Source organism: Colletotrichum destructivum, chromosome 8 (assembly GCF_034447905.1).
Source record: "Colletotrichum destructivum chromosome 8, complete sequence".
NCBI lineage: Eukaryota > Fungi > Ascomycota > Sordariomycetes > Glomerellales > Glomerellaceae > Colletotrichum > Colletotrichum destructivum.
In genome coordinates this window covers 2,897,271-2,912,172 of record NC_085903.1, presented here as the reverse complement: position 1 = coordinate 2,912,172, position 14,902 = coordinate 2,897,271, and the positions used below count along the sequence as shown (strand labels likewise).

The 14,902-nt window shown below is 48.5% G+C and overlaps 2 protein-coding genes across 2 annotated transcripts; one reads left to right on the top strand and one right to left on the bottom strand.

The window, feature by feature from the left end:
* Positions 1-814: 814 nt before the first annotated feature.
* CDEST_12740 (Putative O-methyltransferase domain, FAD-binding domain, O-methyltransferase COMT-type) lies at positions 815-3,466 on the bottom strand (the record flags this gene model as incomplete). Its single annotated transcript, XM_062928896.1, has 1 exon — positions 815-3,466. The coding sequence occupies one exon, from the start codon at positions 3,464-3,466 to the stop codon at positions 815-817; it is 2,652 nt and encodes an 883-aa protein (XP_062784947.1).
* A 1,485-nt stretch (positions 3,467-4,951) lies between these two features.
* On the top strand, positions 4,952-11,255 carry CDEST_12739 (Putative thioesterase, Acyl transferase domain superfamily, phosphopantetheine binding ACP; the record flags this gene model as incomplete). Its single annotated transcript, XM_062928895.1, is given in 7 exon segments — positions 4,952-5,596; positions 5,656-8,882; positions 8,896-9,055; positions 9,074-9,109; positions 9,165-9,374; positions 9,436-10,835; positions 10,901-11,255. 7 exon segments carry the CDS (start codon positions 4,952-4,954, stop codon positions 11,253-11,255), a joined length of 6,033 nt encoding a protein of 2,010 aa, XP_062784946.1.
* Positions 11,256-14,902: the final 3,647 nt, after the last annotated feature.

Genomic DNA, 14,902 nt, shown 5'->3' with positions numbered 1-14,902 from the left:
AATGGGAGGGCGGGATGCTGCAACGATCACCGAGACGAAGATCTCCGGTAAAGAGTTTATGTTTGGACGATTGTTTACCGAGATAACCCTATTGCTCCAGGGTCCCGAGCCTCGGATGGTAAACTCAAAAGACCGCTGTCAGCTTATGCTAGAAGCATTCTCTGTCTGTGCTCCCTACATACTCTGCCATCGGGGATTCCTTACTGAACTTTAGGTTGCTGCATTTCCCTGCTGAGGTGGGCTTGTCTAATGTGGTTGGCTGCAGCCAATCTTTTCTCTTCGGGTCAAATAGACTGCAAAGGTGCAGCCACAGTCAAGTCAGCATCAGTGCATCTGGCTGGTCTGACTAGGGCAGGGTTAGTTAGTCAGGCCAACCTTGAGCAATTCCTGACCCGCAGGTAAAAACTTATCGTATACCTTTTGAAGAAGCCTCTATGATGTTCCGTTTTTAAGAAACTTTGAAATCTGTTCAGTATTGTTATAACGCTTATACTATGTTTTTCATCATGTTGTGTACCCGGGCGACCTGAAGAAAGACCCCCTTGGCCATGTATCTTGAATGCAACAGCACGTCTGTCAATTATCGTATATAGCAGAGTGGCTCTCAAACATGCCAGGAAGAGGGATGTTACTAAACCACAGTTAATGCTCTCCGAGAGTAAGTCACTGTAGACGACGTCGGTTTGTCGAACAGGGAAAGATGCCTGAGTGATCTCCTTGATGACCCAAGAGAAGAGCGCATGGACCGGAAACCTTTCTGGAAACACTTCGGAATAATATCACAAAGGCTGTCAATCTTTATTTTTCTGAAACCCTAAAATCCAGTCCAGGCGTCACAGTCTTCCAATGAGCGCAGCCCAAACATTTTCTTCGAACCCACCTCACTCTGCAGAATGCTCCGGCGAGCACGTAGTCGCATGGCCTCCTCAAACGTCCCGATGTCTCCAGCTGTAGGGGATCCTTGAGCTGCGGCAATTGTCTTTGCAAGACTGCATGCGTCGCAGATGGCAGTCTGAGCTCCGACTCCACCACAGGGGCTCATGGGGTGTATGGCATCTCCGAGCAACGTCGCCATCGCAGACGGTGGCCATGAAGGTACATCGGGCACAGAAGACACTACACGAACCAGGGTCGCCTGCCTTGTGTCCTGTTGATCCAGCACAGAACGGATGGAGGGATGCCATTCCTGCGTGATGGAAAGACTTAGACGGGCTGCTTCCGTGGCAGCTTGAGCGGACGTTGAGCTGCTAACCTTGGACGTCGATGCCTCTCCATCCAGACGGAAGCGTGCCTCGGGTCCGATCAGAGCCCAGTAGATGTAGTCTGCGGGCAGCTGGTGCTGGGAGCGGCTGACTTGGCTGAACCGAATCGGTTCCAGAAGCAACGTTACTGGCGCATCTCCAATGATGCAGGATTGTAGCATCGGCGTCTGGTCAGATACGATGGTCATCCATCTCATGCCCTTTTCCGGGAATCTTTCAAGGACATCCGGGGACATGAGGGTTTTGCCGTAGATGCAGGCAGCTCCGGTATCCTTGATCTTGTGGTTGGTTACAAGATCACGACGGACAACAGAATGCAAGCCATCCGCGCCCACAAGGAACCGGCCTTCCACCGATCCGCCATCTTTGAACATGACAGTTACGACGCCTCGATCGTCATCAGTCTTGTATGACGTCAACTCTTTGCTAAACTGCATGCAGTCTTCGATTCCCGACATCAGAGTGGTACGGAAGGCAGCTCTGTCAACGCAGTAGCTGGGATGAAGCCCAAGCTTCCCACTCAACCCACCGCCGGACCGACTGTTGACCACAAGACCGGTGAATGGGTTGAAGTCAGTTTCCCCGACGGCAAGGTTGGCGCAAGATGTTTGAAAAGTCTGATAGACCTCTCCAGGCAAACTCTCGGCAAGGGCAACGGCAGCATCTTTCCGAAGCTTCAAGCGGTATCCCTGAGGCCGAGAATCTATACCGGCATCTCTTTCAAAAACCCGGAAGGGAATACTGTGCTTTCTCAGTGCTTGGGCTAGACATAGACCACTGATACCAGCGCCCATGATGAGAATGGGCTTGTCATTTGTGGCTGGCATGATCGGCTTCTTGACTTGCACGAAGTCGCTCGGGCTGCCCGGAGCTGGACTCTGGAGTTGCACAGTCAAGAGTCCCATGACACTGTCGTCGGGTTGACGCAAGTGGTCAATCTCCATTCCGACATCGTTGAGTAGTACTTTCCAGTTCTCCAACTCGCGCTCTCTAGCGTTGAAGACCTGCATCATCATAAGATCTCGAACTCTCAGTTGCTGTTCGTGCTGGAGAGTTGTGGAGCCCGGAGGCGGTAGAATGGTGTCCATTATGACGATGCGAGCCCTGGGGTTGGCTTCCAGGGCAGCTCGGAGATTTTGCAGAATAACGCGGGCATCTCTGTCAGGCCAGTCGTGGATAATCATCCGGAGAAAATAGACGTGCGCGTCCAAAACTGTTTGAGGCTTGAAGAAGTCGGAGGACATGAACTGAATGTGGGATTTGACTCCTGGATCGATGCTGGTGTCGGCTTCAAAGGCTCTCTGAGCAGTCTCCACCGTCTCTGGCAGATTCTGTACGATGAATCTGAGGTGAGGAAACTTGGAAGCAACCTCCACGGCAAGCTGGCCATGAGAACCGCCTACATCAACAACCTTGGCCCCTTCTGGCAGCCACGCCCAATCGAAACAGTCTACCGCATGTGCCAAACTCCAGGGCCGCGAGGCTGTGACGTTCCGCATGTAGCTAGAGAACACGGTCGTGAGGTCTGGGTTCTTTCGAATATGGTCGAAGAACGGATCCGTGGTGTTCTCGGCCACGTTGAACGCCGTCTGATTCTTGGCGTCGGTGTCTCCCCACCGGCGGGTGGCTTCAGCAAACTTGTACGCCACTGGCATGGAATAGTCCATCATCCATCGGGCCCAGCTCATAAAGTTCTCGTCACGGACCAAAAGGGCCGATGGATGGCTGTGTGCGACGTGGCCAGACGTGGGCTCTTCCAAGAAGCCGTTGAGCACCGCCATACGAGCGACGCCTTTCAGATGCTTCTCGGGAACGCCTGCTTTATCTGCCAACACGGGGTATGCGATGGAGCCATGTTGAGGAAGATGTTGCAAAACGCTGAGATCCACGAGCCATCGGACACAAGTCAATTCTTGGTACTGGACGGGATTGATGTCAGCATGCGCATTCCAAAGCTCAGACTCACTGGATAGGCAACAACTTACACCATTGGCCAGGTGATCGAGGTACTCTTCGGGCATGGTTACCAGATGGAGCAGCTTCATTGCCGATTCCATCAGCTTCTTCCGCGGGTGGTGGATGGCTTCCGACTTGTCCTCGTAAGGACTGGCGCCAGTCGAACCATTTTCTGCTTGACGGAGAAGCTCAGACCCGTTAGATGCGATTGAGTCCAGAGAAGTCCTCAGCTTTTGGTAAAACTCCATCGTAAGATGTGTACGGGCGAGTTTCGGCTTATTGCGGGTGGGTATCAGGGTTATTGCAAATGGAATCACTAGTACATCACGCAGATTCCCTATCAATGAATGAGAATGGGTATGAATCGGACCAGTTGCGTTTCATTTATCTCGTACTATTTGCCTCCAGGTAGTATGGTTCTCAAAGCAGCATTCGGATTCTGTTTGGAACCCATTCGCCATGGCTTCCCAGGATTTACCAGACGAACTGCCAAAGGCTGGCCGCATGCTGCTAGTCAAGTATCGAGAGAGTCGCCGCACCGAGTTGACGGTCGGGATCGGGGTACACTCACCGTTGTGACGATGGCAACTAATGGCCACCAACCATGTAGAGTCGAAGATTGATAAAAATGGAGCCCGGCCTGGTTCCCGACGTCGTCGGGGCAGTAAACCGCGTGTGAGGGACCACGCCCATTTCCCGGTTTCCCGACGTGTACAACCGCCAACCGATGATACTAGCACAAAGACTCTAATGGAGTGAACTTTGCTATTTACTTTCTTCCTTCTTTGGCGGATACAGAGGTGTAAACTACGCCCTAGTCACAGTCCTCTCCGAAAGTTTAGTCAAGTAATTTGCTTTCAAGGTGTCTGGTAGGTTGGAGAGTGCAGAGTGGATCAAGGGTTGAAGCAAAACCTTCAGTCGGAAGGCTTAACATACCAATTCGATGTTTTTACATTTATCAAAGTTGGGCTATATTGAGAGTAAATCCGATTATGGGATATCCTCGCTGACTGCTGCTCTACGTGCTACGCTGAAAGCATCGGGTCAATCCATAGACTCGTGCTCGGCTTGCTCCATGTCTAAATGAACGAAGGCCGACTACAGCTCGGGCATATACGGTCTCTTTCTCAGATGCCGTGAAACGATGACTAGTCCTAAGAATCAGTGTACGTAAGGAAGCCTACACTCGCACATCCCCGAGATGACCATCGGCCCACCATGCCTTTTCAGTCCACCGGTCCAGACATCATGTTTCATAAATCAACCGAACAGCGACTCGCCAGAGTGATCAGAATAGCTAGCTTAATGATTAGAGACTCGATCTGACTGTCATCGATATTAGCGAGTCTCCACTTACACTATGAAGCTGACGGTTCAATGACTGTGCTGCTGAGCTCACCTGAGCCGTGACGGCCAAAGTTGGCAACGCTACGCCTTGCTTTGGAACCAGGAGGAGTAGGAGTCACTTTTCCCGTCCTATATATTCACCGATAGGGTGGCTCTGATACGAGTACGGCCAGCCGGTATGATGAAGGTGGATATAACAGTACCAGCTTGGCACTCTGCTATCATAATTCTTAGAAGTACTACACAGCTTCTTCCACATTCAAATGGACTCGGAAGATCTTCTCTAGAGTCTCCCTCCATCTTAGTTGTCGATCCATCTGAACATTCCCTTTACGTTGTCTTGGCCACTAGAGGCTCTCTTCGCTCTCAAGTCGGACCCCTTCAACATGTCCAGTCAAGATCAAGTACTCGCCTACGTCTTTGGCGACCAAACACATGACATCGCAGACTCACTGAGCGGCTTGGCACAAACCCACCAAGATCCGCTGGTCATCGACTTTCTTGAGCGGAGCTGCGGGGTGTTGAAGCATGAAGTTGCCCGCTTGTCTCCCGAACAGCAGGAAAGGTGCCCACGCTTCGTCACGTTGGCAGATCTCCTGTCACCGTACCGCTCTGAGACCCTCAATCCTTGTTTCGTCCAGGGGTTGACTTGCATCACACAACTCGGCCTCTTCATCCGCCAGCACAGCAGCGGATGCCAAGTTTATCCCACACCTGAAAACAGCCTCTTGGCGGGAGTTTGCACAGGCGCGCTCGCTGCGGCGGCTGTGAGCTGTGCCCATAGTGCACCCAGTCTTCTTCAACCTGCTCTTCACGCTGTTGCTGTCGCTATTCGTTTGGGCGCCCTTGCCTGGGATGTGGCCGACAGAGTCGCCATCAAGCATGAGAGATCAGGGTCCTCAAATTCCTTCGATTCATGGTCTCGTGTCGTGACAGGATCCAGCCGAAAGATACTGGCCGATGCCTTGCTGCAGTACGCAGCTGACACGGGGTTGCCAGTCATCACCACTCCTTACATCTCGGCCACCATCGTAAGTAACCCGCAAGCTCAATCCTCCATCCAATACACATAACTAACATGGCTCTGAAGGGAACTACTCAGGCAACAATCTCTGGCCCTCCGATGGTTCTTTCAGACTTCTTCGCTTCGACCATTGGGAAGTCCGTCGCTCCTGTGTCGGCATCGCTGCGCATCACGGCTCCATATCACTCTGCTCATTTCTACAATGAGCTAGACATTGAAAAAGTTCTAGCCGGCATCAACCAGAATGATCTGTTCAAAGCCCGCATTCCGGTCATTTCGGCTAGCATAAAGGGCCAGTTGCTATCCACCACCGCGACCCTTCGCGATGCACTAGAGCAGGCTGCCCGCGACTGTCTGGAGAGAGAAATGGCATTGGATCAGCTACCCATCCGCATCGCCGAGCACATCAAGCGCTCTGTCGAGTCAGTCGCCGGCAACGTCACAGACGTAATCATTCAGCCCTTTGCTTTCCATAGCACAGATCGCCTCGTCTCTCCTGTTCGCCGTCTGCTGCCGTCAGAATCTTACTGGGTGCAAGAGAGGCCCCCTTTTGTTCCGGAGGAGCTCGCATCGCGCGCCGCCAATGGCGCTCTGGGTGCCAACGGAGGCTCCTCCAAGTCTCCCATCGCCATTCTTGCCGCGTCTGGCAGATTCCCTGGCAACGCTGACACCATGGACGCCTTCTGGGACATCCTCCACGACGGAGTCGATACTCATGAAATGGTTCCTGCTTCGCGATGGAACGCCTCAGCCCACGTGGGCGATCCCTCCGTGAAGAATGTCTCAGAGACCGGCTTTGGATGCTGGCTGCACCAGGCGCCTCTATTCGATGCCGCCTTCTTCAACATGTCCCCTCGTGAGGCTGCTCAAGTTGATCCCGCTCAACGCTTGGCTCTCCTGACTGCCGCCGAGGCGCTCGAGAAGGCCGGCATCGTTACTAATCGCACAGCATCCACCCATAAACACCGTGTGGGTGTGTGGTTTGGTGCCACGAGCAACGATTGGATGGAAACCAACAGCGCGCAAGATATTGACACCTATTTTATCCCCGGCGGTAACCGTGCCTTCATTCCCGGCCGCATCAATTATCACTTCAAGTTCAGTGGTCCCAGCTACACCATTGATACTGCCTGCAGTTCCAGCTTAGCCGCATTACAACTGGCATGCAGTGCTTTGTGGCGTGGTGAGGTGGACACTGCTATCGTAGGAGGTACAAACGTCCTCACGAACCCTGATATGACTGCTGGTTTGGACAGAGGTCACTTTCTATCCCGCACTGGCAACTGCAAGACCTTTGACGATGAGGCTGATGGGTACTGCCGTGGAGAAGCGGTGGTCACTATCATCCTGAAGCGCCTGGAAGACGCGCAGATGGACAAAGACCCTGTTGAAGCGTGTATCTTGGGCGTCGCTACGAACCACAACGCCGAAGCCGAGTCAATCACGCGGCCCCATGCCGCCACCCAGAAGGACCTTTTTGAGCATATCCTAGCCGAGACCAATGTCAGCTCCAACGACATCAGCTATGTCGAGATGCACGGCACCGGTACCCAGGCTGGCGATGCAGGAGAAACCACTTCGGTTGTCTCTACGCTGTCTCCGTTGACGGCGCGTGGTACATCAGTCCGCCCGGCCACAAGCCCTCTTCACATCGGCGCTGTGAAGTCCAACGTAGGACACGGCGAAGCTGCTGCGGGTGTTACGAGTCTCGCCAAGGTCCTCATGATGATGAAGCACTCGACCATTCCCCCTCACATTGGCATCAAGACCAAGATCAACCACAGACTGCCAGACCTGCAGGCCCGCAATACTCGCATTGCTACAGTGCCCACACCATGGGTCAGGCCACAGAACGACAGTCGTCGGGTTCTCCTGAACAACTTTTCTGCCGCCGGCGGCAACACAGCCATTGTCATAGAAGACGCTCCCGTTCTTGACAGCCGTACTGGCCCGGACCCGCGACGTCATCATATCGTGACTCTCTCAGCCAAGACAGGTGAATCCTTGGTGTCTAATCTGCGAAACTTGATTCAGTGGCTTGATGAAGCGGCGCCGCGGAAGGACCCCAACCTCCTCGCAAAGCTTTCCTATACGACAACCGCTCGCCGCATGCACCACCGGTACAGGGTCACGGTGACGGCTACCGGTATTCCTCAGCTCAGGTCATCGCTCCAGCAGGAACTTGACGCGCGCAGTGGAGGCGAAAAGATCCTGCCCGCTCCAGCCAAGGCGCCATGCTTCGTCTTCACCTTTACGGGGCAGGGCTCGCCGCATGCTGGGATGGGCGCGGACTTGTACTCACGGTTTGCGTCATTCAGAAGCAGCCTACAGCGCTGTGATCACTTGTGTGTTCAGATGGGCCTGCCCTCGATTCTTTTTCGCTTTGAGGAGCGGGATTACTTCAACCGGGCATCACTCACTGCCCTTCAGTTATCTCACGCCGCTTTCCAGATGGCTCTTTGCAAGCTCTGGGAGTCGTTTGGCATCGTACCCAAGGCTGTCGTCGGCCACAGCCTTGGAGAGTATGCCGCCCTTTACGCAGCTGGGGCTCTGTCCCAAGCTGATGTCCTCTACCTTGTCGGAAAGCGATCTCAGTTGATGGAAGAGCACCTCGTCCAAGGCACCCACGCCATGCTTGTTGTCATGGCCGAGGAAGCGGCTGTTCTTGCCGCCATTCCCGGTGTTGTCGGACGCGATCTTGAGGTTTCTTGCCTTAACAGGAAGCAGAACATCGTTCTCGGTGGTACCGTTGCACACGTTAAGGAAGCCCAAGAGGTCCTGGAAGCAAAAGGTATGCGCTGCCACGTCCTCGATACCGCCCACGCCTTCCATACCTCCCAGGTCGACCCCATCCTTGCTCAATTTCGCAAGCTTGCAAAGAGCATTCATATCCGTCAACCCGCGATTCCCGTCATCTCGCCGACTCGCGGCAGGGTCCTTCGGGAAGCCAAAGATTTCGGTGATGGTTACGTGGTCGAGCACTGCAGAAACCCCGTCAACATCATGCACGCCGTGTCCGTCGCCAAGGCAGAGGATGTCCTGGACGAGCGCACTATTGCAATCGAGATCGGCCCCGCGCCTGTTGTTGCCCCCATGGTGAAGGAAGTGGTGGGGTCGCAAATGCAGACGTTCGCATCTGCTCACAAGACTATCGACACCTGGCAGTTGATAACTGAGGCCTTCTCGGGGATGTACACCGCTGGTGCCAACGTCGAATGGTCTAGGTATCATGCTGATTTCCCCGAATGCCAGCAAGTTCTCCAAGTGCCCTCTTATGGGTGGACTCTCAAGGAGTACTGGATGCAGTATACAAAACGACTGGAGTCTTCGCAAGGGCGATGCTGCTGCTGCTGTTATGGGGCCCCCCAAGTTGGCCTTCTCCTCCATTTACAATGTTGTGAAGAACACTCTCCAGCCCAGTTCGGATGGCGAGGTGGTTGTGGATCTTCACCTCAACGCCGACGATGTGCACTCCATGGCATAGGGTCACAAGGTCTACGGCGTGCCTCTATGCACTCCAGTAAGTCCGAATCCGATTAGTTATTATCGACTTGAATAACTAACTACTTACACAGTCTGTCTACGCCGACATCTCTCAGATGATTGGAAAGTACGTCAAGCAAATTATCGCCATGGATGTCGACGCCATGGCGACCGAAGTGGCAGACATGCACATCCAGAGTGCCCTCGTGGCCAACGACGTCGGCCTCAAACAAGTCCTCCGAACCGAGGCCAGGTTCGACGCCGCGACCAAATCTCTATTCTGCACTTTTTCTTCCTTCGACGTAAGCCATTCCTTCTACCTCTTGTCGCTTGACTGTACATCAGCTGACAATCTTATTGCAGGGCAACAATAAGGTCATGGAGCAGCATGCCAGCTGCTCGATCCGCTTTGTCCAGATCGACGCAACAAAATCCCGGGTTGAGCAGGCTGTATCACAGGCAATGATTCGCATGGAGGCCATCCAGGCTCAGGTCGGCAAAGATGACAGCACGTTCCGATTCAGCAAGTCGATGATCTATAAAATGGTCGGCCAGCTGGCCGATTTCGAGCCCAGGTACCGTGGCCTTTCCGCTGTCACCCTCAGCAACAACACATACGAAGCTGCCGGCAACGTGTCTTTCAAGGGGATTCCGGATTCCGAGAAATGGTTTTCCAACCCCGCCTTCCTAGACTCTATCTCTCAACTGGCTGGGTTTGTCATGAACGCCAACGAATGTGTAGATCTTGACAAGGAACTCTTTGTCAACCACGGATGGGAATCGATGAAGCTATTTACTCCCCGGCTCGATTCGAACACAACATATCACTCGTATGTCAAAATGACCGAGGGAAAAGACAAGTTGTGGTCCGGAGATGTCATCGTCTTTGACCAGGACGAGAACTTGGTTGGAATCTTGGGCGGCGTTGCTTTGCAGGGCGTTCCGAAGAGACTGATGAACTACATTATCAATTCGGCCATGAAGAAGGTCTCAAGAGATTCTTCATCAGCGATCTCTCAGACCAGGCCACAACCGCAGGCAATCCCTGCTTCCGAGATGGATGCGACTTTCGGAGACATTTACTCGGCCGAGACTCTAGCCGCTTCAACTTCGCAGCAGGCCGCCGATGGCTCTTGGCCCGTGGTCCTCAAGGTCCTAGCTGAGGAAAGCCGTCTTGATCCAAAAGAACTTGCCGATGATGTTGTTCTGGCCGACATCGGAATTGACTCCCTCCTCTCGCTGGTCATCTGCTGCAGACTTCGCGAAGAGCTTGAAGTCGATCTTCCGGAACGTGCACTCTTCGAAGAGTGTCGTACTGTGGGCGACATAAAAATGCACGTTTCAAGACCTGTCTTGTCTTTATCAGGGTCTTCGAGGCGTGGAAGCGACCTCATGAGCACGAAGTCTGACACCGCTTCATCGATCGGCTCGCCAGATCTTGACAATCAGGTATCGCCTTTCTCGACTGTCATGACCCCAACAAACAGTCTTGACACGCCGGGCACTAGCCCCACGATGGACTCCTATTTTGAGGTCATCGACAAGAGCGTGGGAGAATTCAAGGGTAACGTCTTGCCGTCGAAGCCTTCTGCTGCGTCTACTATTCCACCGGCTTGGTCCATGTACCTCCAAGGTTCTCGGACGAAAGCGAGGGAGACTCTCTTCCTCTTCCCAGATGGCTGCGGTGTGGCTACTTCTTACCTGAGTCTTCCCACCATCTCGCCGACTACGGCTCTTGTCGGCTTCAACTCACCGTTTGCGAAGTAAGTATCGCTTCTCGCCGTGTTCATGTTCTCTTAACACTGACCGTGCCTTTTTCTGTTCGCAGGACTCCAAGCCGCATGTATGATCATACCCTCCGTGAAGTCTTGCAGTCATACGTTGCTGGACTACGGCAGAAGCAAGCTCACGGACCTTATCGCCTTGGTGGATGGTCTGCCGGTGGCATTCTTGCCTACGCAGTCACCCAAGAGCTCATCGCAGCCGGCGAGGAGGTGACCTCCCTCACTTTGATCGATTCGCCCCCGCCCAACAACGGCCTGGACCACCTCCCCGAAAGGTTCTACGATCACTGCAACGAGGTCGGCATATTCCGCAAAGAGTTGGAGCGCGGATCAGACCAGTCTGGGCCTCCCAAATGGCTGATGCCGCACTTCTACGGTGCACCATTAGTGCCAACCTGACTAAAGACGGCCTAACTTTAGGCTGACTTACATGTCTCCCTACACCCCTAAATAATATCCCTATTAGGCTGTAGATATACCTAATTAGATGTAATACTATCTAAACAACAATAAGAAAAAACACTAAAAAGTTAGTTAAGAGAGTAATCTTAATCTTACTAACCTTTAAGGTCTACTTTTAGGTTACTAATAAAGGACCTTTAAGATATGCACTAGTAATTAATAGAATAGGGAATATAAATTACACCTATTTTAACCTACCTAATAATATATAAGCTAATAGCCTATAGATACTTAAGAAATAGTAATTTAGAGTTATATACTGCATTAAGACTTTTTACTTCTAACTACATTTACAACCTATAATTAAATACTAGTCTATAGAGGTTGCTAATCTTTATAGAACTTTAAAGTCTAATAGTTAGGCTACAACTAACTAAACTACTAAGCTATTTAACTACATAATGTAGATATAGTATTTTAATTAGAGGTAATTGCAGTAAGTAAGGTATATAAAGGTATAATAGCTAGAAAGGTATATAGGTTAAGAAGGCATAAAGGACTTAAAGGTAGATAGCAAAAAGTAAATAGCTATAAGATTAAATATATATAAACATCTATAAGAAGAAATATAACTATAGAAATAAAGTAATAGTATAAAGATTATATTTATTAGATGCAGCCTACCTTAATTAAGTTTATAGTAAGCTAGCCTTTCTATTATACTGCTTAAATCTACCTCTTAAATAGTATATAATACCCTTTTAGATACTACGCTTAATATAGTAATAGTTATAGCAATAGGTTTATATTAACTTAATTAAGTCTTTAATAATACTTATTTCTATTTTTATACTTAAATTAGCATCCTATATATCTATTTCCTTATTATTCTTAAGCCTAGCTTATAACAATAAGGGTTTATAATTTATAATAAGGTATAAAGAAGAGATAGCTATTAAATAAGCAAACTTTTATTTTAGACCTCTAATAGCTTAATTAAGTCTAAAGTACTTAAGTTATCCCCTAAACTGCTTTAAAAAAGTGTTACGGTCGGCTTTCCGTGGTAGTGTCTATTAGCAGAAGCTGAGGCAACGAAGCTGGGGAACAGTGCTGTAAGTCGTGCTGAAAGAATCAGGTCTTCAGAGGATACGGTGATCAGTTGTATACTCAACAAGGGGTTGTAACGTTAGTCACTAGTGAAGGGTGCCAAGAGTATCTAAGGGGATAATCACAAAGTTGATTGCTAAAGAGCTATAGAAGATAATCTATCTATGTGGAATAAATGTCCTTATATCCTTATTCTTCTTGTTGGTGTCCCTAAGGTCCTATTGGTATCTTGGCGGAGTGATCAAGTGTAGTGGGTCTGAGGTGAGTTGCTTACTCGGTGATCACCTTGAGTAATCACCTTATCTCTTAATCACTTTCTTATCATCACATGACCTTCTATTGTTCTTCTGTTCCGCTCTGTAAGCGCCGTCAGCATGCATATGAAGCGTGCTGTCCCTTGTTTCCTTGCGAGGGGTCGTTCCAGGTGGTTATGTTAACCAACGCTTTTCGGGTCGTAACAAAAAGCCTTATCTCTCTACTTTATCTGCTTTTAAGAAAACTAAGTTTAAAACATAAGAAACTAAAACTATATAAATAATGCTAGTCTAATTAGGCCTAAGAGTATTAAAGGCTTTTAAAAAGTACTTTAGGTTTTAAAGTATTAAAGTCTCTTATATTGCGCTCTAGATATTACTTTCCCTTATTTATATAGCATCTACCTTTAAAAAGTAAAATAAAAATAAAGAAAATTAAAGTAATATAATAACTTTATTTTAATTAGGTTTATAAGAATTAATGCTTGCATATAGTATATCTTCTCTTTGCGCTATTTTAACTACTTTCTATCTAGTTCTTAGCATCCTCCTTCTTTTTCTATATATTTTAAATTAGACATTAGTAGTATTATTAGTAGCCCTCTTATTTAAGTATATAAGTTAGTATAAAAAATACTTTCTAAAGTCAAGTTTATACTGTAATAGACTTATAGAGGTTAAAAACTAGACTAATATATTTCTCTTAAGTAAATTTAGTAATAGACTTAATGTTGCATTTAGCTAACTAATTAATTTAAGTAGCGCTATTAACCTTTATTTTATAAAGCTTTTAGTAAAGACCTTTAGAGCATATATAGGTAGAGGTTACTATATTAGTAAACTTACTAAGATTATAAGAGTAGTTTAAAGTTAGGAGGGACTAGCTTAGCTTTAGTAGCATTATTTCCCCCTTCTTAGGAATCTAATTAGGGGATTTAGATATATTTAGGCTTAAGGCTAGCCTACTAAATCTAAGGCTAGAAGTCTTAATCCTACTCTTAAAAGGTAAGAGCCTAGAGGGGGGGGCTTCTAGCAAAAAAGGAATAAAGAAGTTGCTTAAGGATCTAGTAATAAGTTTAACTATCTTTATAGGCGTCTTAGTCTAATTAGGTGTTACGGTCGGCTTTCTGTGGTAGTGTCTATTAGCAGAAGCTGAGGCAACGAAGCTGGGGAACAGTGCTATAAGTTGTGCTGAAAGGATTAGGTCTTTAGAGGATACAGTAATTAGTTATATACTCAACAAGGGGTTGTAACGTTAGTCACTAGTAAAGGGTGCTAAAAGTATCTAAGGGGATAATCACAAAGTTAATTGCTAAAGAGCTATAGAAGTCTATCCTTAAGTCTATCTAAGTCTATCCTATATATAAGTCCTATGTGCTTGTTGCTAAGGTTCTAGCTTTTACCTAATTACTAGTAATCCAGGTGTTGTATAAAGTAATTACTTAAAGTAGGGCGCGTAAGCGCTCACGTTGTGATCAATTGTGCTTATGCATAATTAGTTGCTTACTTCCTTATCTCTATGTAACCTTGCATTATAGTTCTTCTGCGCTAGGGGAGTACACCCTAGTTTCTTGTGTCTGCAGGTATAACTTGTTTGTAACCACTAGGTGCCCTATAGGGGCGTCCCCTAGTCCTATTATGTTTAATAGGTTGTAACATCAGGTCTCTCCTCCAAAGGTTTGGTCCCTAAACCACATAAGTAGGTTAGGTCCTCTGCCGTCTAGGCTGGGATGGCGTCAAGTGTTCTTCTTTTGTACTAACAAAATGTCGCACAGCGATTCCTACGCTAAGGGCTCTTCTACACAACGTTGCCTAAAGCTTGCGCTTAAAATCAAGGAGTTTGGTTTTAAAGTTATACCTTGTTTATATTGTTAGTTAGCTAGTTGTTGCTGTAAGATGCTGGCTGGTAAATTAAAATGTTCTAAGTGCGTTTGCTGCAGTTGTTCTTGTAATGCGTTAGCAAATGCAATTTGTGAATGTAAGTGTTCTTTTTATTTTTGTTTCTTTATTATGCTAATCTGTTTTGCAATAGTAGATTGTCTTTTAAATAAGTCTAATTGTCTTAAGCGTAAAGAGGAGTTAGAGGAATTAATTCTTTAACAAAGAGCAGATGTGTTGCATTAGGCTTAGGCTGAAATAAATAAGTTGCTTGCAAAACTGGAGCGTATTTGCAAAGCAAAGCAAATAGTGTTTAAGAAGGGTCAGGAGATCCTAGATAGTAAATCCGTAAATTCTGCTGCGTTCTCTTCTAAGTTAGTTGTAGCTAAGGAGGCACAGGCTAGT